This window comes from Typopeltis vanoorti, chromosome 9, assembly GCF_054136105.1.
Source record: "Typopeltis vanoorti isolate ZY-2024b chromosome 9, IOZ_Tvanoo_1.0, whole genome shotgun sequence".
Lineage (NCBI taxonomy): Eukaryota > Metazoa > Arthropoda > Arachnida > Uropygi > Thelyphonidae > Typopeltis > Typopeltis vanoorti.
The window spans coordinates 38,535,272-38,559,583 of NC_143557.1; the positions used below are offsets into that span (position 1 = coordinate 38,535,272).

Consider the following 24,312-nt stretch of genomic DNA (forward strand, 5'->3'; position numbering starts at 1 on the left):
ATTCTTCTCAAGTATTCCATATTCTTCCACTCTCTTCTGTTCTGAGCCTTCTCTTTCAAGGTTGTGTGCCTGTCTCCATTCAGCATGTCATCTAGCATTGTTTTCCTTACTCCTCCTCTGGATTTTTTTCCGTCTATTTTTCCTTTGATAGCATCTCTGATGATTCCATTTCCTCTCAGAATATGTCCGATCCAGTTTCGCTTTCTTCTTTTTATTCTCTTTAACAGACTTCTTTCTTCTTCTACTCTTTTTAAGACCTCTTCATTAGTTATTTTATCTGTCCATTTGATTTTTTCCATCCTTCTCCAAATCCACATCTCAAAGCTTTCCAAAATCTTATTTTCTTCTTTCTTCAGTGTCCAAGTTTCAGCTGCATAGAGGGCAACACTCCACACATAACATTTTATTAGTCATTTCTTTAGGTTTCTGTCCATTTTACTTCTGAATAAATTCCATTTTCTATTAAAGGCAACTCTTCCCATCACTATTCTTACTTTTATGTCACTTTTACATCTTCCATCACTTTACTTGCTAATCACACTTCCTAGATATTTAAATGTCTTTACTTGATTCAATTTTTCCCCATTTATTCTGATATCCATATTTACCTCTTTCCTTGCTATTTTCATTATCCTTGTTTTTATTATGTTAATTTTCATTCCATAATTGATACAGGATTCCAGTACTCTGTTAAACAGATGTTGTAGGCCTGTTTCAGTATTTGATAATAATGCCTTGTCATTTGCGTATTGTATTGCAAATATCTGTCCGCCTCCAATCTTTATTCCTTCTTATTAAAATTTAATTACTGTGGTATATGTGTGAATTTTTAGTTATGAATACTCCACAGGTTTCACCATATAATAAATACCTTGTTAATCTTTTGTTGTTTCTTTGTCTACAAGTTTTCTTTCTACACCTGAAGAAGTCCATGTAATTAGGATGAAATGTGTTTTTTGATTAAAGTAATTATTTATGCAACAAAAAATAACTGATACTGTGTTGAATAGGTCATGATAATGTAGATAGTTAAACTGACTAGTTTTGCCACATATGCTAGTAGCTTCTTCTGAGTTGAGATGAACAAAAAAATACAATAGGGGTAAATATGAACCATTACATAACTAAAACTGAACATGTAAGAACCGTTACACAAAAGTAAAAAAAAAAAAAACAGAAACACATGGAGTGTGAAAGATAGCATAGGTTAGTCATTGTTCGGTAATATGTGGCAAAAATAGTTGGTTTAACTATCTATATTATCACAACTTATTAAACCCAGTGTCTTTTGTCACGTTTGTTTTTTTCGGTAAAAAAATCTACATACCCATCAGTAATTATTTATAGTTTATTCTAGTTTACTGCCTTATACATCATACATGTATGATGTACATCATACATGTACATACACCAGGAAATAGTGACAATAAAATTCATTTCCCATAAAACTTGAACTTTTCTCATACAATACTTTTTCATCTGTCAAATCATTTGGGCCTACCAAAACAACCAACTCTTTTAAACCTCTTTTCATCATGACAGCCTTAATAACATCTGAAAAACATGATTTTGTCATGCTCTTATCACATAATCACCATAAAAAAAATATTAAAAAAAACTCCTCATTTTGTGATATATTTCTTTTTTTTTTTCCCCATTGCACTGCTTCTTTATTTCTCATCTCAGCTCTATGACTTACCAGATGTTTCTGCAATCATTCTAGCTCATGCTTTGTCCAGTAAAGGAGAACATATAAGCATCCTGTTTCTCCCATTATGACCTCATCATTCTCCTGACCTTCCCCATTGAGCTTCTTGCCAATCTTGCTGACACTTCTCACCTTTTGTCAACATTCTCCACTCCATTAATCAGGCTTTTCATTCAACCCCACTCCAAACAATTGCTACTTCCTCCAAAACACTTCTGACTATATTGGCTCACCTAATTTTGCTTCCTCTTCACAATTTTCATCCTATATAATTAATACAGATATACTGCACCGAACTAAATGTTTCATATTAAATTCCCCTAACAAAGATATCTGGGTGTCACTATTATATTATGCAGTTGCGGCACATCAACACCATCCAACGTAGTATAAAGTACATAACTTTTTCTTAACAGCTAAACAACACATCAACATACTCCTAAACAAAAAAGGAACTGCCACAAATTAACTAATATTATCAACTAAATTTTTTAAAAAATGTCTTATCATTTTGATCCATTAACACACAGATTTCTTTTCTGTCATGGCTTTATCTCATATAACCATCCTTCAAATTACTCCAGACTTTTCCCTCCATTTCTAAGCTTTGTTTCAATAGCTTTCAAAATATGTTGCCACATTCGTGATATTTACCTTCTATATTCTTACCAGTTGTATAATGACTTCTAGCTACTTTTACACAGCTTTCTTACATATTTCTCGGGCTGAACTTTTGATTTGATTACTTCTTTTCAACTTCTCAAGTTCACCATACGTTTCGATGTTTCTAATCTTGCAAAAAATTTTGTCAAATACCTCCCATGTTGAATCAATCAACAAGGTTTGAATTATTGTTGAATCAATTAACAATAAGTTTCCAAGTTTTTATGTCAATATACGTTCCACTTATAGTCAACTATCTAAAACCAAAATTATCATAAGCACTAAGTGCACAATTAATTTCAATAGCTGAGCAAATATATAAACTAATGACAAGTTATATTTTGAATCAACAACAGTAAACCTATCTTCAAGTATCCTAAATTTTGGTTTACTAAAGGCAGAATATGTTTATTTATAAATGTGTAGAAAAAATTAAAACAGGGGAAAAAAAAAATATATATATATATATATACATACACATATATATTTGTTTACAGATTACCTTGGATGATGCATAAACACATGATATTCTATAATAAGATTAGTTAAGTGATGGCAATTACTATAGATGCTACCACCAGGAAAACTGGGAGTTAGATCCACAGGTCGAGGTCTATCAAAATATATAAATAAATTTCAGGATTAAAAAGGTTATCTGATGTAATAAATTGCTATTTATTATTTTCAAAATTATTTAATTTTTTTTTCTTTTGGATAAGTATCAAATGATGTGTCAATTAATATTTCATTAATGTAAATACTGAAAAGAGTTGGAGACAGAAGGCATCCCTGTCTTACTCCTTGATTTATAGATTGTTTTTCAGATAACTTTTAATTTATTTTTATTTAATTATCTTTATATATATATTCAATATATTCAATATTGCATGTAGTAAAATATTAGGTATATTTATTCTTTGTAATATATCAAACAGTATATATCTTTTTACTTTGTCAAATGCTTTTTCGTAATCTATAAACAAAAGATGAGTTTCCAAATTAAATTCTCTTCTTTTTTTTATAAATAGTTTTAAACAGAAAGCTGCATCCATTGTAGAGCGTCCTTTTCTAAAACTAGAAACTTAGCTATATTATACTAAATACCTACAAGATATACGAGGGTGGTTCGAAAAGTTCTCGCCCTAACAATGAAAAAATGAATTTATAATTTCAAAATTATTTTCATTTTTCAACATCATCTCCATTAAGACTAATCATCTCCATTATCCTGTTCTTGTAGTAGTTCTCGGTAAGATCTGCAAAATACCTCACTGCAGCTGCAATCACCTCTTGATTCAAAGAAAAATGCTGACCAGCAAAGAAGAGTTTTAGTTTTGGAAAGAGATAGAAGTCAGAGGGAGCCAAATCTGGAGAATAGGATGGATGTTCCAGCAATTCATAGTGCAGATTGCTTAATTTTCTTGCCAAAACACTTTTGTGGGCAGGTGCATTGGCCTGACGAAAGATGATTCTTTTCTAAATATATGAAGAGCCAAAGGCTTCAATTCAGCGACGTAAAATTATTGAAATTAAGGGATATTACATCCCATATTGTTTCACAGCCGAAAAAGAAACTCAAAGAGTTTCATGCCGAATATAGAAACTATATAAAATTCGGCGAGTCTAAGCGTGAGCAAATACCTGGATAGTGCAACACATAACCCATTTGGTATTGCAACACTGAGGCAACTCATAGTAAGGGTGGAGCAAGCTCCGATCATTATTCTTGGTATTTACCCATAATGTGAAACCCAACTCCTAGGGGCCGTATTACTGTTCCACATTATGAGAGAAGGTCACTACCAAGACCGGTTTCAACCTTTATTAAGGTCTCAACGGTGAGTAGCTAGACCTAGATAATACCAAGTTTGTGGCAAACAGAGCTTACATACCCTACTATAAGAATTGCCAAGAAGGTGTCCTAATAAATTATTAAATATATGAAGAGCCAAAGGCTTCAATTCAGCGACGTAAAATTATTGAAATTAAGGGATATTACATCCCATATTGTTTCACAGCCGCAAAAGAAACTCAAAGAGTTTCATGCCGAAATAGAAACTATATAAAATTCGGCGAGTCTAAGCGTGAGCAAATACCTGGATAGTGCAATACATAACCCATTTGGTAGTGCAACACTGAGGCAACTCATAGTAAGGGTGGAGCAAGCTCCGATCACTATTCTTGGTATTTACCCATAATGTGAAACCCAACTCCTAGGGGCCGTATTACTGTTCCACATTATGAGAGAAGGTCACTACCAAGACGGTTTCAACCTTTATTGAGGTCTCATCGGTGAGTAGCTAGACCTAGATAATACCAAGTTTGTGGCAAACAGAGCTTACATACCCTACTATAAGAATTGCCAAGAAGGTGTCCTAATAAATTACTAAATATATGAAGAGCCGAAGGCTTCAATTCAGCGACGTAAAATTATTGAAATTAAGGGATACTACATCCCATATTATTTCACAGCCGAAAAAGAAACTCAAAGAGTTTCATGCCGAATATAGAAACTATATAAAGTTCGGCGAGTCCAAGCATGAGCAAATACCTGGATAGTGCAACACTGAGGCAACTCATAGTAAGGGTGGAGCAAGCTCCGATCACTATTCTTGGTATTTACCCATAATGTGAAACCCAGCTCCTAGGAGCTGTATTACTGTTCCACATTATGAGAGAAGGTCACTACCAAGACCGGTTTCGACCTTTATTGAGGTCTCATCAGTGAGTAGCTAGACCTAGATAATACCAAGTTTGTGGCGAACAGAGCTTACATACCCTACTATACGAATTGCCAAGAAGGTGTCCTAATAAATTACTAAATATATGAAGAGCCAAAGGCTTCAATTCGGCGACGTAAAATTATTGAAATTAAGGGATATTACATCCCATATTGTTTCACAGCCAAAAAAGAAACTCAAAGAGTTTTATGCCGAATATAGAAACTATATAAAGTTTGGTGAGTCCAAGCGTGAGCAAATACCTGGATAGCGCACTATCCAGGTATTTGCTCAGTTTGGCAAGTCCAAGTGTGAATGTTAGAAAAAGCATTGATAGTTGCTTTCTCGAAGTCAACCATTAATGTTTCGGGATCTAATGATGAACGTTGGCCCTTTAAGGCACTGAATAATCTGCTGTAGGTTAATTCTGATTTGTCAGGAAGCAAAGCAAAAAGCTGCCATGGAATCCTTAGGGAGTCTCATGCCAGTCCCAAGCTTTGATAAAGGTGCAGGGTTAGTCAGATGAGTGTCGATGCTCTGACCGTAAAGAAAAAACATGATTGTTATCTGATGCAGATACGATCAACAGCTACAACATGCCGGCTTGAACGTCGCCCGGATCAACAAGGTCTGTGATACCAATCAAGCTATTGGGGGTTGGATTGAAAAGTGGGATACCGAAAGGAAACAGAAACTAACAGAACTATTATCAGTAGGAACATGGAATGTACGGACACTTTGGATGGCAGGAAAACTCAAGAACTGGCAGAGTTGCAATGGACATCAGCAGGAAAGATAAATAGATGTGAAGTCATATGGTCATGGTATGACACCAAGATGAAGCAGGAGTCGGTTTCCTTCATATCCGGCTGACTGCTTTTTTTCACCTCATTACATGTTCTTATATATTGCTCCTCCATTTGTTCTGATGTATTCCTTCTTATCTTCAACATTCTTTTCTCTGTACTAACTTCAGTGTTTCTTGTCTAATACATTTCTTCTCGATCTTCTCTTCTTCTGGTACTGTTTCTTCAACTGAATCTTCCATCGCCTTCATTACTCCTTTTGCTCTTAGATTCGAATTTTTTTCTTTGTCCACACTTTTAAGTTTCTCCTCTAACACTGTTCTGCACCTTCTTCCTATTTCTGCTTCACTTGTTTTTGCTCTTTTCATTTCTGATGAGGGAGTTTATATTTTCTTTTTTTAATTTCAACTTGATGTTTGCAATCCCTAAGCTATGATCCGAGTCTATATCCGCTCCTTGAAAAGTTTGACACTTCTGTACTGATGTTATCCATCTTCTTTTAATCATATCAATCATGTTCTTGGTTTTCCTATCATTTGATCACCACATCCATTTTTCACACTCCTTTTGCTGGAATCTTGTGTTACAGATCATCATATCGTGGTCCACAGCAAATTCTAACATTTTTTCACCTCGTTCATTTCTTTCTCCGAAATCATATTTTCCCATGACTCTTTCCCAACCATCATTATATATTCCGACTTTGGCGTTCCAATCTCCTTCAATAATTAGTACATCTTGTTTTGGTATTGTTTCTATTGTCTCTGTCAGATCTTTGTAAAATAAGTCAATATCCTCATCAGTGCTGTCAGATGTGGGTGCATATATCTGGACTATTGATATATTAAATGGTTTTGCTTGAAATCTTGCTGCTATTCATTCATTGACTGATTTATAGCCTGGGAGTGCCTTTCTAGCTTTTTTGTTAAGAAGGAAACCAACTCCTGCTTCATGCTTGGTGTCATGCCATGACCATATGACTTCGCATCTATTTATCTTTCCTGCTGATGTCCATCACAACTTCACCAGTCCTAGTATATCACACCGATATCTCTTCATTTCCTCACAAAGTAATTCTAGTTTTCCTGCCATCCAATGATAATAGTTTTGTTAGTTTCAGTTTCTGTTTCCTTTCGGTATCCCACTTTTCAATCCAACCCCTGATTGCTCGATTCGTATTGCGGACCTTGTTGATCCAGGCCACGTCCAAGCATGTTGATATTACGTCGTCTGTTTACAAGATGAATCTTATGTCTGTAAGTACCTACATCAATATTGTCTTATATGATACAAAACACTGTAGATGTTATACATATTAATAACACTAGACGTTAAAAATGAAAAGATAATGTGAAAAGAAATTATTCATATTTATTTACAGGAATAACAATTCATGCATTGATAATAAAGAAGCAGCAATATGACTGCTTTATGGTAACCTAGTGCAATCAATACGATTGATTCGCCTAGCCTATACACTAATGAATAAAACGTTAATTTTTTTATTTTATACTAATTAATAATTATTTTATGCAGTTATGATTTAATACTGCATCTTTAAGTTTGTTTACATTTCTCTTGACTGTGAATGGCAATGTACGGTCTGTAAGTGTTTGCATGCATAAGTTTTGATAAATTTTAACTTTTTTTATAATAGATTTGTGTATATTTTATGATAGTAAATGATAAAATAGACTAGTATTTATATATATATTTTATGCATTCATGACTTATCTAACTTTTACTTAATTTTTTCGATATTTCTATGCTATGCAGTTCGTCTGCGAGTTTTTTCAAATTATCAAAATCTCTAAAAACTTTTCCAATATAATATAATTCCAATTTTAAAAAATGCATATAAGTGGACCCATGCAGTTCAAACCTGCATTCTTCAAGTGTCAACTGTACACAATTTCATTATTACAGTACAAAAAGACTATCAATGTTTTCTATCCAAGATGTGGAAGCTTCCACACATGCACCTTGTTTCCTATCCCTGTCCATGTATAGCTCAATGTCCAATTTGTATCACTACTGCCTTACTGATCTATGCAGTAGTCTATATCTGTGAAAAAACTTTCCCATTATAGAAGAATGTGAATTAAGATCAAGTGAAGAAAAAAGGCTATGGAAACCCCATTCTTCAGTGATGAAGTTGGAAGATCTGAATCAGTTTGATATATGTAAGAGTAGTATTGACATTCAAAGGACCACATGACTGAGTGATTCTACAGTGATAATGGCTGATACAGTCTGCAAAAGTGCTCAATCATCCACATCAGTCAATCCTCAGTATGACCAGAATAACAAAATCTCGATCTCATGCAACTGAGAAAATGGAAAGAATGCTAGGTATATGGATTGGGTATCAGAACCAGCAGAATGCCTTTGTCTATTGCAGTCATACAAGAGAAGGAGAAAGATTTGTATGAAGATCTAACAAAATTTGAAAAACAATTGACACTTTATGCTGGAAGATGTGGGCAGTTCAACTGCTATAAGTCACTATGCATTCCACAATCTCAACATGATTGGCAAGGCCACAGCAGCAGATCACATTGCCAATTAAGAATTTCATGAAATTCTCATCAAAGCAAAGATAGCAGAAGGAGATTAGACACTGAGAGGTTATAATTAGAAGTTGAAAACTGCATTGAGAGAGATTCTTAAAAAAGCAGCCTTCAGCATCCAATGAGCTTTCCATTTCAGCATACCAGCTAAAGAAGATGTGGGTAGGATGTAGTATTCAAAAATAAAGAACTACTTTAATAGTTATTTGTTTTATATACTGAATATTTTATTTACTACTCTTATGACTTAATATGTATGAAAAATACTTGAAAGATCACAACTGTGCTCATTTGAGAACGCAACCTCTATTATCCTGTGTTATAAGCTTCCTCTTTTATACATTTTCAATATATGTGCTGATTTTTGAGAACACAACCCTTGTGTATAATGAGAGTTCCTGTATCAGCTATTAACAGATTCAAAAGTCAGAAATATTCTAATTTGTTCACTTCTCTTAATATTTTCCTATAGAGAGTAACTGAAAGATCATGAAAGAAAAGCAGTTGAAACAATAAAGTTATGTAGAATGAAAAGTGGGAGATTGAGATTAGGTGTGAGGTAAATTTCATCGCCTGGTGTGAGACCACTGCCCCACTTCCTGGAGCTCTGAAGTAGCTTAAAAGAGTTCCGTGTTTGGTCCCTAGAGCAGGGTTTTTAGACTAGATAAAAAATGAATAAAATACAGAAAATTATATAAAAATCAGTAAAAATAGAAAAAAAACCCTTAGCCCATCCACAGTATGAATGTACCAATAAACTTTTCGTATGTAGGAGCCACATAATAAAGGGAAATTTATCATAGCTGTCCATTCATAGATGATTTACTCAGATAATAAACTGATGCAATATTTGTCCAGTTCAAACAGAAAACATCCAGTCAAGTTTTTGAATCATGAACTTTGTTGCTATAATATTTAAAATTCAGTATAACAAAAGTAATATTTTGTTAAATCTAACCTTTGACCTTTCTTTGCCTAAACATATCACAGGTATAGCTCCAAAATATTAGGTCCTCTTTGATCCTTAAGTTTTACCTTTACTTCTAAACAATGCTAAGATATCCCCAAATAAACACTGACTCAGATTTATTTCATTCTCCTTTACCTTTTTTTTTTTGCATGAATTTTTCAGATACTTCCATAGTCACTGTTTACCAGAACTGACATGTAGCAGCTAGTTATCACTATCTCAAAATTTAACTCCAAACCTAGAAAATAAATCTGCTTTCTGTTCATTCTTCTGTTGTTCTTTAAATAACATCTTGATGTATTTCCTAAAAATAAAATATTCAATATCCTTCTTTCTCCTCAATTTTTTACTGATTCCTGGTACTCATAGTTTGTAATGATAATTAAAAAAAGAAAAAAAAATCCAAAAGACTAGTTACACAGTGTCATGAATTACTGTTCCTTCACTTTATAGTTAAAAAATTAATAAAAAAATTAAACTTACCTTGGAAAGGGATCTAGTTCAATTTCATTTGTAAAACCCAAAATATTTGAAGCATTTTGAAGACCTTCATCTGACAAATCTCCTGAAAAAAGGATTTGAAAAATAGTTCACAAATAACTTATAGCATAGGCTTAAAAGTACAATTAAAACAACAAAATCAAAAATGTAATACATATATATTTTTTTATTCTAATGATATTTTATAGTAGCATACAAGGAGTGACAGGAAGTATTTCTTTTCACTCAGTTTTTCCATTTTTTCCTATAAATTTCCTGAAAATGGATGGAAAAACTCACAAACAACTTTTAGCATAGCTTTCTATTAATGAAAATCAAAAATTTAATATCATCATACATTTCCAGATAAATCCCTACACAATTTTTCTAGATATTTTTCTTCCTCTGAGTCTTTTCCCTACCATACTGCATCAAACATGTGTGTTGCTAACCTTCCCTCTTCCATTCGGATTAAGTGATCATACCCCCTCAGATTAGCTCTGTTCCCACATTCTTGAATGCTAACAAGTTCCTTCCTAATTTATACATTTTTAATAAGATTTTGCATTGAAGGCATCTCTTCACTCACCTAACTTGTCTCAGAACACTTGTATCTGTAGTGACTTTTGGATGAAGTGTTTTATTTCTAATGTAACTCTCAGATCCAAAAATTAAAATATGTTTGAACATTGCCTTGTATACTGGTAGTTTGGTGTTTTGGCTAATTCATCTCTTATCCCATGAAAATTTATTCACTTGACTACCCACAAGACCAACTTTGCCTATTCTATTGTCTATATCCATATTGTAATTTTGTTTCTGCCTATTTTAATAGTTTTGAGATTTTTATTGCTAATTTTTTACTTATACTTGGATAAAGGATTGAAACAAAAATATAATTTATTGATCGAGTATAATATACTTTGTAGCCAAGTGAAAAACTTTCTCCGGTTATCTCTTATCCAGAATATTTTAATACTAAGGTGATAGATAACTTTAGTACATCATCAATATCATCAAATTCCTGATATGTATCCTCAGGGGATGTACAGGATATTATTACATGAAAATGTTATACTATTACTTCCAATCAACAATTTTTCTCCAAATTAATCTATTATCTGTCAAGACTGCAACATCATCAGATCTTATATTTCTGTCTTCTAAGGCACTTTTTATTATATCAATCCACATAGATTTTGGTCATCCTCCACCTCTTTTCCTTGCAAAAAATGCTTGTTTTTCTATCTTTCCTCTCCCATTCTGTTAAGTGACCATACCACCTGAGATTAGTTCTACTAACATATTCCTGAATGGCAAGTTTGTTCCTAATACCGCCATTTTTAATGTGATATTGCCATTGATGCCATCTGTTCACTCCACTAATCATTCTCAGAACTCTCATATCAGAGATCTCCAGTCCTTGATTAAGTTTTATTTCTAAGCCAGTTCTCAGATTCATAAGTTAAAATTGGTTTGAACACAGTCTTGTATACAGCTAATTTAATGTTTTGGCTAATTTCTTTCTTATTCCATATAAATTTATTTCTTATTCCATATAAACTGACTTAACTTACCATAACCAGCTATAATAATTCTTAATTTGCTGTCTTTGTAAAAATTGTGCCTAAATAGCTGAAATGTTTTACTTGTCCTAAAGGTTCACCATTCAGGATACAATTGACATTTTCAATGTTTCTGACTATTTTCATTGTCTTTTGTCTTTTTTATTGCTGATTCTCATACTAAATTTATTACAACAGTTATTTAATTTAGTCATGAGTTTTGCACACTTGTACAGGATTTATTCAAAAGTATAACATCATCTGCATCAAGTAAAGAGCTAAGATTAACATCACAAATTTTGATATCAGATTTAATACCACTTTTCTTTGTAATGTGATCCATGATGATAATGAATAACAGTGGAGATAATGTGCACCTTTGTCACACACTTGATTTAACATCAAAGCATCTTTCTGTGCCTCCTTGATCTCTAACGGTTATGTTACAGCTTAAATAGACTATATGTTGCTTGATATAATATCCAATTTGCACCATAAAACTGCAGTGTTTTGAAGAGCTTTCCTCTTGGCACCTTGTCATGTGCCTTTTCCCAATCTGTGAAACTTAAAAACAAATCATTGTTATATTTCCAAGATTTCTCAATTATCTATCTTAAAATGAAAATCTAATCCTGAAAACCTCCATTTGGCCTGAATCCAGATTGTTCTTCACCAATTGTTCCTTCCACAACTGTTCTTAGCTGTTGCTCAAGTCATTGTATGTTACACTTTTGAGCAGGCCTACACATTTTACCGTGTAAGCTTCCGTAACCAATAATCTCACAGAATAGGTTGGTTGCTCCTTATTCCCGGTAGTATCCCATGTCTGTCAAAGTGCGTGTTCACCAGTTTGCCTACTTTGAGGGAGGAAAAACATCAGGATAAACTGGAGGAAAAAACCCTGCTGTCCACACCCAAGACCGGCTAACTTGGCTATGGCTGAGGAAGATCCTTTAGCCCCTAACTGCTTAAGTATGCTTGCATAAATCTTACTAGGAACACTTACTTAGGGAAATTCCTCTATAATTCTTATGTTCAGTTTTATTTCCCTTTTTATAGACAGGTACTATGAACTGCTCCAATCATCTGGAATTTGGTCCTCTGAACAGGCCTTCTGAATTATGCAGTGCAGCCACTATTAAACCTCTATTACTTCCATATTTGAGCATTTCTTGTCAAATATCATCTCCTCCAGCTGCCTTTACACATTTCTGATTTTTGATGGATTTTTCTACTTCAAGTAATGATATGTATTCCTGACTGCATTCTGGTTAGGAGTTTTCTACCACCGTGCTAACACTGCTTGTTTCACTTAGCAATCTTTCAAAGTAATTACTTCAGGACATATAGAATATCTTCATCTTCAGTTATTAAGTCATCTTTACTGCCTCTGATTCCTTTCACAGTACTTGTTCCTCCATTTCTAAGTTCTTAACAAAGTCTTCCCATGAATTTTGTTCAGCTAGTTTTACACAGTTTCACTTTCTTACACTTTTTCTGTATTTTTGAAGAGTACAATCTGACTTATTTGTCAGGAACTTTTGATATGCTTTCTTCATTTTCTTAACTTCCTCAGTCCATGATGGAGTTCTGATTTTTCTATCCTTACAGACAACCTCACTGCATTCAAACCCCCCCCCCCCACACACACACACAGGATTTGGCATTATATCTCCAACGTTTCTTTTCATATTCTCATTTTTTCTTCAATGATGTTTGTGTATTTGAGTCTACAGTTCACCTCTGAAAACTGCTCAACTTTGATTCATTTTAAAACTTTCTTATATACACTCTCCTTATAAAATGAAATTCATATCCTGCTCAAAAGTAAATAGTGATCACTTAGTATTTCAAAATCCATGTATATTCTTGTGTCCTGAACCAGTGGGAAAACATCACTATCAACTATAACATTGTCAATGAGACTTTTCTTATTTCTCGCATCTTCTCTCCATGTGAATTTGTACCTCTTTTTGAATACTATATCCTGGTGGCATTGATTTAACCTTAGGATTTTCCTGTGTCTAGCAACAACTGATGAGACTTCAACAATGGTTGAAAATATTCAGTGGTGGTAACTCTTCCTATAATGCTCTCACATTCTGGGATACTAAGGCAACTGATATGAATTCAGTAGCCTCTAAATACAAGTACACTTGTGAAAAACTTTGTGACTTTCTTAATGCCTTGAATAAAGAATTAAAACATGAATCTAAAATAGTAATCCTTTGTAGTAGCCCTTTAGCAGCCTGAGTTGGGCTACTAAAGGGCTGTCGATGAGCAATATATAGCCTCTTGTAGTTAAGTCACCCACCTTCCAGCAGTATAGCCTGTTTCCACAAACAGGGCTCTGGCAAACCTAGCAAGAATTGCCATCACAAAAGTATACCTTCCCTAGTTGAAATGCAAACTAGACCTCTAGGATGAAGATGTCTTTCATTGCCCAGTGAAATACCACCACCTTGCTTATTACGGACCTGAAGAAGCTGCAGCCATGTTTGGTCACTAGAGCAAGGGTTCTGGTTTCTGTCCCTCCCCCCACTCTTCCCACATGTAGTGAGAGTGATACCATCAATGACATATCAGTATCTCACTGTAGGGGGTTAGAACTGTTCCCTATTTGAGGGTACAGCAGAAAAAACAGTTCCACAGGCGCTGCTGGATGGATTCATGGGACCAAACCAGTTAGTAACGAATCTGGAGGCTTCTCAATCAGCCAGCATCAAATCCTGCAACCACGTATTTTGACAGTGCATGACTGGTGGGAGACCAGATACAGTGGCTGCGGGAGAACTGCCGAAGCCACGTGGACTGATGTCCTCTGTTTGGACAGTATGTTTGCAAGTCTATCAACTCTCACTGCATGCCGCTTTCTCTTTATCTCTTCCTCATCAAATACAATGGATCACAATCCAAAGAAATGTGATTTAACAGTGGATCACAAAAATTCTCCCACAAAAAATAGTTCAAAAATTTCATAAAGAAAACAGTTTCAAAAAAAAAATCCAACCATAAAAAAATATCAAAAATCCAACCAAAAAAATCCTAACAAATAACAAAAATTCAATCAAACAACTCAAGAAACATTAATTCTTACCAAAAAAAAAAAAAAAAAGTTTCCACATCCACTTCACAAACATCTGTGGTCTAAACAGCAATATAAACGATATGCACCACCACCTAGTCATCTAAATCAGAAGTATTAATCCTATCAGAACCTCAACAGTCAGTGTTCACCTTAACTGTCCAAATATTAAACAGCTCTTTCTGCCACAAGGGCAGCACTTGTACATTCATCACAACCAGCATACCATGCCAGAGACTACAAACCCTTGAATCCCCAGTTGGATCTACTTTGGCTGAAAATTTCTCTACCAAACCAACCTGCCCTTTTCATATGCTCTATCGCTCTCCAAACTCTGTCAACCACTCTGACCTCTTCAACTATCTCTCTCTCTCTCTCTAAAGATTGACTTTCTGCTGTCAAAATATTCCAATACTGAGGCCATCCTTCTTGAGGACTTCAATGTCCAGAACTCACATTAGCTCCCTTTTCCCAGTTTCACTGATCATGCTGAGGTGTTTGCCATCAGCAATGACCTATCTCAGATCACCAATCTTCCGACCAGAATATCTGACAAGTATGCTGTGGTTGTCAGTTCCCCTCTTGGGAACCGACAACTTGGACAGTCCCATGTCCCTTGACACTACAAGTGAGCCAACTGGGAGGACCTCCATGACATCTATTCCTCTTTCCCATGGTCCAACTACTGCTACAGTTCTTCTGATCCGAACACAAACAAAAAATCCTCACAAGAATGAAGGCTTTTATCCCTTATTCCACTCCAAACTCTCAGCCACCATCCAAGCCTTGGTTCTCAGAAAAATGTGGCAATGCTGTAAAAGAAAAAAACCTCTGCCTGCCACAAATGGCTCAAGACCAAAACTCCAGCTGCTCACTCTGCCTACATTGCTGCTTGCAACAGTTGTAAAAGAATCATCAATAAGTCGAAGTCAGACTGTGAAAGGGTCAAATGCTGCAAAATCACCTCAGCCCATATGGCAGTCACTCCTTCTGGTCCCTTGCTTCACCTAAAGACAAGGCCAACTTACTGGCATCACTTTTCTCTTCTAATTCCTGCATTGATGACTGGGTCAAAGTTCCCTCCAATCTACGAAGAACAGCTCACTTCATGTCTCCCATAGTCTTCTGACAAAAAGAATGCAAAGAATCCTTAACAACCTAAACACAAACAAGGCATCTGCTCCTGATAGTATCCCACCTAGTGTTAAAAAATTGAGCCCCAGAACTAACACCTATCCTGTATCATCTCTTCCTATTCAACTATTCAATCTATCCTATTCAACTGCCATCTACCCTACAACATGGAAACAGGTCCACATCCAACCTATCCCAAAGAAAGACGATAAAAGCCAACCAATGAACTACCATCTAATTACTCTCACTTCTGTTCACTGTAAAGCTATGGATTAGGTTAACAACAAACTTTTGAATCATCTAGACACATACCAACTAATCAGTGACCAGCAGTATCGATTCTGCCACTTGCAATCTACAATTGATCTTCTTGCTTTCACCACTCACCTCTGGACTCAAGCCATGGAGGAATTTGGAGAAACTCATGTTTGCCCTCAACATTTCAAAAGCATTCAATCAGGTTTGGCACAGGGACCTACTTAATTGCCTTTGGTCTGCCTTGGTGTAAATGGTGTAAATTATCCACCATGACCACAAGTCATGGTGGATATTTACTCTCCTCAGATTTCCTCAAAAATGCAGGAGTATCCAAAGGTTCTGTTCTTTCACCCCCCTCTCCTCCACTTGTATATAAATGATCTGCTCTCTCAGACTTCCAATCATATCCATAACTTTGCTGATGACAGTACACTCCATTCTTCCTTTTCATTCAACAAACCTCATAGTGCTCTCAAGTATTAAAATTCTCAAGATCTACCATGACTAGCAACCCAAACTCAGATCTCCTAGCCATATCTCAGTGGGGCAAGGACAACCTTGTAAACTTCAATGCCACCAAAACTAAGTCCTGACTTATCTCTCACAAGGAGCTTGAATCTCTTCCCTCTTACCTTCAGTAATACTGAGATATCCAAGGACAAGATTTCTCTTCTTGGACTGACCTGCACCTTGGATCTTTCCTGGCACAACCACATTTCAACTATACCTTCTGCAGGTGCCAAAAAACTTGGTGTACTGTTTTGCGCAAGACACTACTCTATACAAAGCCAAATCTGTCCAACCATGGAATATTGCTCCCATATTTGGGGTGGTGCACCAAAATCCTCTCTAAGATTGCTCAATTCTGTCCAGAAGATGGCAATCTGGCTAATTAATGATCCCTCTCTCATATATCTACTTCAATCCCTCTCTCACAGACATTCAGTTTCTGACTTGTGCCTCTTCTAGAGATACTTTCATGGACAGTGCTCTGCTGAATTGGCAGCTATTATTGATCCACTCTCCTCGAAAATCATTGAAACAAGCCCCACTACTAACCAACACCCTTTTACTGCCCATCTTGAAACTCACTGAACCAACTTCTCTGCCTCCTTGTTCATTCCATCTACTTCTGCCCTTTGGAACAGTCTCCTCCACTGTGCTTTTTTGAAAAATTACAACTCTCAGCTGTTCAAGCAAAATGTGAACAGATTCCTATTGCCCACACATGGAACTAATGTGCTATAGGTCATGTGGCCTTTCATGTGTGGATTATATATATATATATATTTATATCATCATCATCATACGTATCAAGGATTTAGGCCTAGTATGGCCTGTTCCGGCCTTAGAAGTCATCGTTGAATCGTTTAAGAGGACGTCCTGGTTTTCTTTTTCCTAATGGCTTGTACTTTAAGGCTTGTTTTGGTAATCTTTCTGTTTTCATTCTTTGAACGTGTTCCATCCATCTATGTTTATATTTTTTAATTTTTTCAATTACTGGTTCTTGGTTTAATTCTTTCATAATATCTTCGTTTCTTTTGTGATCAAATAGGGTATACTTTGCAGTTTTTCTCATAAACTTCATTTCTGCTGTTGTTAATCTTTGTTTGTCTTTTTGTTTTATTGTCCAGATTTCGCTTCCATACATTAGGACCGGTAGGGCTAATGTATTGTATACTTTTAGCCTGGTTTGTTTTTAAACTAGGTTTGGTTTAAATATAGAGTTAATTACTCCTGTTATTTTTAAATATTTTGCAATTTTTATGTTTATATCTTTTTCATTTTCATAAGTGATCATACATCCTAGGTAGTTAAATGAATTCACCTGTTCTAAGATCTTGTTATCTAATACTATTTTAGTTCTTGCTGGATCTTGTCCTTTAAAGGCCATAGTTTTTGATTTTTCCGTTGATATTATCATACCATAATCTTTGGATATCTCATTTAGATTTAAAATAGCTTTCTGTAAGTTATCTTCAGAATTTGTAATTATTATTTGGTCGTCTGCAAAGAGGAGAGTGTTTAAGTTAACTGTAGGTGAAAGTTTAATTCCTTGATGTAAATTTTTACTCCATTTTATTATTATTTCATTTAAGTAGATATTAAAAAGAGTTGCTGAGAGGGGACATCCCTGTTGGACCCCTTGGTTTATCTCTCCCGTATATGATAGCCCACGATTCAATCCCATTTGTATCCGATCATTCTCATATATACCCGTGACAGCCTTTAGGACATTATTTGGTATTTGTCTTTCTTTTAATATGTTAAATAATATGTTTCTTTTAACTTATATATATATAAAATAAATCAAGATAAGTCAGATTTAGTAATGTGGAAAGATTAAAAGTACACAAAATGGTATTTACTAAAAAACAAGGCTTCTTCTGGGGACACAATTTCTACATTTGTTTCTTTCAAAAATAGCTGTTTTTTTCTCCAGCTGTTGCAAGCTCCAGTGCAGGCTGAGTGTGAAGCAAGTATTTGTCTTGAAGCATTTCTGACATAAATTTTTTTCTTGGACTGAACTGGAACACACTCTCTCAATAATTAAGGTTCAGAAAGTTAGATTTTGAGTGGAATGGAAGAAGTCCTCATTCCATTAATTGTGTTACTTAAATGGAGCAAGTCTTTGGAATGTTGGCATGGAAATAGTAATTAGAACTATGGAAAGGGGAAGTCATTATGCTATTGTCATGTCAAGATCTAACATGACTAGCGACCCAAACTCAGATCTCCTACCAGAATGCTTTACCATGAAATACATTACCAGAATGGCTGATAAAGTGTTTCTTGGTAAAGGAAACTTGGAAAAGATTATGATCTGCATTACTAACTGGAAAAATCTCTACAGTGTCTCTGTAGTGCAGCAAAAATGATAATGGAACAATGCATCCACTGATTAGAAGAGATCCTAATTTGATTCTCATCATGATGAGAGGAATCTATTTTCATTTTAGTAAAATTACGGAGAATATAACCATGTTAGGAATAATTACTTTAATTTCCCGACGTTTCAACCTTCATATTAAGGATCTGGATTATATCTAGATTATATACATATATACATCATCTGGAGTATATATATATATACACATACAAAGATAAGCTACATCATTACATTTCTAACAGTAAACCAAAGTGACAATGATTTGATCAATCTTTATTCTACTGGTCTGATCTCTAGTGGAAAAAAACACTACATCAATGCTGTATTCTATTTATATCATCATCAAAGAACAAATTCATACAGATAGTGTTAATTCAGCAAAGTGGTAGCCTAATCCATAATTTAACAAGTGTTATATTAGAGCTATGATCTTAGATTGCTTACAGTCCTAATTATAATTAATTCTCAGACCAAAAGGTTAAGTGGATAGAATATGTGCCATCCACATTCTTGGGATTTTTAGACAACCATTATTGTTAAGATTAGGATGGTTGAGAAGAATTTCACAGGCCTCCTTAAATTTATGCTCATACCACATTTTGGTGTGATGTAAACAACAGATGCCTTTCCAATCAATTCTATGTAAAGTATTAAGGGCATGATCGGAAAGGCCAGATTTACCATAGTTATTAAATTTAATATGCCGTTTGTGTTCCTTTTTACTGATAGGAATTGTGCATCCTGTTTCACCTATACAAGGCAAATTACAGATATAATGAATGCGGTATACTCCAGGGTGAGTCAATGGAGGAAGTGGATCCCTGGATGAGTTGAATAAGTTTTTTAATATTGCAGGTTTAATGGTGGCATTAAGGTTGTATTTCTGTAGTATTCTGTTTATTTTATCTGATATACCTTTAATGTATATCATTAAAAGGTGCAGTTTATTAAATGGCTACAGTTTTATTGTAATATGGTTTCTTTTTATTTTTAAGTGAAGTCTTGTGAAGAATTTTGTTGATAGTAATTTAGCTGTAGCCATTTTTCAGGAAGATATTGTTTTTGCTGATAACTTTTAATTCATGTTTAAGTACTTGTTCGCTGGAGCAAATCTTCAAAGCTCTGTTATCTGGCGTGTTGCCCAAAAGCTTCCATATAAAAGTTAGCAATTTGGGGGGGGGGGGGGGGGGAATAGCAGTAAACCCATGGCTGTGCCTTCTTTTTGTAAGTATTTTACCACACAAAATAGCCAGAACATAACACATGGGCAAAGAACTCTGTGATATTGGGTGGGGATTTGTCATGTAAAAGAAGAATTGTATCATTGATTGGGACATTCGTGAAAAGGGGAGAGATGTCAAAACTGACTAATAAATCACTTTTTTTCTAGTGTGATGTCTTTAATTTTGTTTACAAAGTATTGTGTGTTTTTAATAAAGGAGGGAGAATGACCTACCAACTGCTTAAGTGTTGACACTAGTTTCTTGGCTAGATGATAAATGAGGCTATCGATACCTTCAACTATCAGCCAAAGTGGTACATTCTGCTTGTGAATCTTGGGTAAACCATCAATTCTTGGGGAACAAGCATAGTGTGGAAGTAGCTTTTTAACTGTATTATCTGTGGGCTAAGATGTGACTGATTTAAGTGATTTTTCATCATCATCATCAAATTCCTGACATGTACCCTCAAGGGGTGTACAGGCAGTGATTTTTCTGTTTTCTTTTTAATCTGATTAGTTGGGTTATAGTTTACAAGTTGATCGGTGCTGTTGTCTGAGACTAATTGATTCATTTTTTCCAGGTAAGTTGTTCTGTTTAAAATAACAGTGGCACTGCCTTTATCAGCTCCAGTGATTAAGATGTCCTGATTTGCTTTTAAAGATTTGGTTAGGTTACTAGTTATTGATTTAGTATTATTTAAATTGTTCGAGGTTTCTAATCCTATTTTATCAGCTATGGTGTTTAGGTGAAATCTTATGCTTCTTTCAATAAGGTACATAAAATCCAATTTATTAACAGTCCTGGGTGCCACAGCAAAGGTGATGCCTTTACTAAGTAGCAAGAGTTCATTATTGTTCAGGGCATGGCTAAAAAGGTTAATCACATAACTGTTCATCGAAGGCAATTGGTGGCTCCTGTTATCACTTAACTCTGGTTGGCTGTTGGCTGTTCTTGTTATCATTGGATTGTGGTTGGCAGTTTACATTTAATAATGAGAAATTTAAATTTGTCCATTGGCTATTTGAATATTGCAAATCTTTAAGTCTAAGGAATTGGTATAAGTTTTACTTTATTTGTTTCGGGGATATGTTTAGCTGAGTTGTCAGTAATCCTCTCAAGGAAATCCCAAATATCTTGATTTAGATAACTTAAAAGTTCAGATTTTAAATTTAAAATTTGATTCTGAGCAGCTACTAAGTTTTTTTCAAGTAGTCTGAATCTGCTCTCTGGGCATTGCTTTCTCCATATGGTTATATATTCTAAGTGTCTTTGCCAAGGTCTGTCTTTGACAGACATCAAATTTTTTTTTGACGATCAGCATTTTTTGACAAATAAGTTTTTTCGAGTAGTTTGAATCTGCTCTCTGAGCATTGCTTTCTCCATACAGTTATATATTCAAAGTGTCTTTGGCAGACAATTAAGTGCACGATTAATAGCTTATGAATTGCAAATGAATCGAAAAACAGTCAGGGAAATTTTAACTGAAGAATTGGGTATGCGAAAGATTTCTGTGAAGTTTGTGCCTCGGATCTTGATGAACAAACAGAAGCAGCAGCAGCTTCAAGTTGCAACTGATCTTTCTGTTGCAACTTATTTTGCACATGTCTCATAAACGTGTGCAAATAAGCACACGTTTATGAGCGTAATTACAAGTGACGAAACCTGGTGCTTCCAGTACAATCCCGAAACAAAATGCCAGAGCATGCAGTGGAAAACCTTGAGTTTCATCACGTTCGTAGTTCAAGATCATGCTGGAGTGTTTCTTTGATCACAAGGGGATAGTCACTATGAATTCAATGAACACGGACAAACGGTCAACCAACAATGCTATTTAGAGGTGCTGAAAAGATTACGAGATTCTGTTCAGAGAAAAAGATCTGAATTGTGGCCTGACAAGTAGATTATCCATCACAACAATGCACCAAGCCATAGTGTGCTCATCATGAGAGAGTTTCTGGCCAAAAAATCAATTATCGAATTAGTTCATCCTGCTTATTCACCCGACTTCAGCTTCCTGTGATTTCTGGCTGCTTCCAAAATTAAAGACTGCACTAAAAGAAGGAAAATTTTCTGACATCGCTGATATCCAGCACAATGTGATAAAGGAACTCAAGAGTATTCCAAAAAAAGAGTTACAGGCCTGTTTCCAAAAACGGGAACACCATCTAAATCACTGTATAAATGCATAAGGGGACTACTTTTTCGAAGGCCACAGTAGCCACTAATGTATAGTTTTGAATGTAGGTTTTTTACAGTTACATTCCAGGAAATAAATTGTCACACCTTGTATGTGACAGATGACTCCAGATGATGCCTTCATATTAAGGTCGACATTTCAACCTTAATATGAAGGTCAAAACATCAAGCAATTAAAGTAATTTTTTCTAATGCAGTTGTGTTCATAATTTTACTAAAATGAATACTGATCACTGTGTAACACTAAAAGAAAGGAACATATACTTTTTTTTTAACTGAATGTGAGCTAGCATTATCATAGGAAGTAGTGGTTTTTCTTCCAGAAACATGGGTTTACATCCCCAAAAACTGGCCAAGAGAACATGTGCAATTAACAGACAAAAAGATTATCAATGGCAGATGGCATGCCGTGTAGTAGATGGCAGATTAGTGACACAAATGGAAGATTAAGTAATAAGGACAGTGAGTTGTATGATGTGAAGTGCCATCCCATGAACTTCTTAAAGGTGTCACATGATAACGGTATTTGAAGGAGAAATAGTTAAGAAAAGGTCAAAGGTAATAGCAGGGTGGTAAGTCTGGCCATCACTGGTGAGGTTATAAAGTATGCATCCTTTTGCATTATAGTGGCACCAAGAAGGATTATCTGTATTGTTTCTACTCTTCCCCCTTGCCCACCACTTGATCTTAGTACATACTCTGACCAAATCAGTGAAATAAATTTTGTTGGGATGAAGGTTTTCATTGCATTAAAATCCAAAATATGTCAACTAATCAAGCCTTGATTCTCCAAAAATTAACCCAAAGCAGTACAAAGAAATCAGTGTAAATGAAATTAAATGAAGAAATCGTCGTGCATGAACAGCTGCTCCTCCATCCATGCTTTCACCTCTCTGTTTCACATAACAAGTAGCACCATTATACCATCATCCAAAAACAAACCAGGTAGCATTCTTCTTCTTCTAAAACTCCAGCATAGATGATCCAGCCATTCACCTCCTGTCTATCTACCTTAAGGTCAGTACATTATATGCGTCCCCCCCACCTCTGGCCTTTTAAATAGAAATAGGGGAAGAGGGGGGGACATGTAATGTACTGCCTATTCCAAATGTGAAAAGTTTAGCAAAGCCCTTATTAACACATCATGCAAAAATAAATCAACTATACATGATCTTAACACTTACCGTTTATAATTGTCTGTAAACAAACAGCAAGTGAGGGCAAGGATACAGGTAACAATTCACATAAGACTGTAAAGTGGTCATATCTAAAACAGAAAACAATACCCTATAATCATCAGTGGTGCACCCAGGGAGGGGGCCAAGGGTCCTGCCCCCCCCCCCCCCAAAAAAAGAAAAAGTTAAAAAAACACCAGAAAAATTTCCAAAATACTTTTTCTGATTAAAATTCATTTTTTATTTCTAAATCACTTAGGGAATTGAACAACGTAGATTCGAATCTAAATTAAATTATACTTTAATAAATATTTCCGATATTTTGGCAACGTCACGTTGCCATTTTCAAAAGGAACTTACAAAAAGGTCTTTTGTAAGTTCATAGCCTTTTTGTAAGTTCCTTTTGAAAATGGCAACGTGACGTTGTCGAAATATCGGAAATATTTATTAAAGTATAATTTAATTTAGATTCGAATCTACGTTGTTCAATTCCCTAAGTGATTTAGAAATGCATAACCAAGTATAAGCCTGTCTACGAGAATCATTTTTTATTTATGTTGTGTCATGTCTTCTATTTCTATACTACTTATGAATTAGGGGTCACAATAAGGTGAGAAAACCCTATAGCAGTGTTTCTCAACCTATGGTCCACGATGATGGGACATGTGGTCCACGGCTTAAATTAACCAAATAAATCTGCATATTTTAATTATCCAAGCAAAACAAATTAAAATTAAATAAGTAAGTAAAAATTATTAAAATAAAATGAATACTTAAAAAAAAAAATAGCAGCAGCAGCATGTTCATGGAATGAACATGCTGCTGCTGTTCATTCCATGAACAGCAGTATTCTAATTTACACTATTTTA

General features: G+C 35.0%; 1 protein-coding gene across 3 annotated transcripts in view; it reads right to left on the bottom strand.

Moving 5' to 3' along the window:
- The window catches only part of LOC150102983 (hexosaminidase D-like), a 229,779-nt gene that overhangs the window by 16,983 nt on the left and 188,484 nt on the right, over nt 1–24,312 (bottom strand). For all 3 annotated transcript variants that reach the window (XR_016548766.1, XM_090397339.1, XM_090397338.1), the window contains exons 11-13: nt 23,453–23,535; nt 9,921–10,002; nt 2,874–2,984 (exon numbers count right to left, since the gene is read on the bottom strand). Coding sequence is in view for 2 of the 3 variants with exons in the window: in XM_090397339.1 (XP_090253465.1) it covers nt 2,874–2,984; nt 9,921–10,002; nt 23,453–23,535 (276 nt within the window). In the remaining variant the exon portion in view is untranslated. The remainder of the gene's footprint in view (nt 1–2,873; nt 2,985–9,920; nt 10,003–23,452; nt 23,536–24,312) is intronic.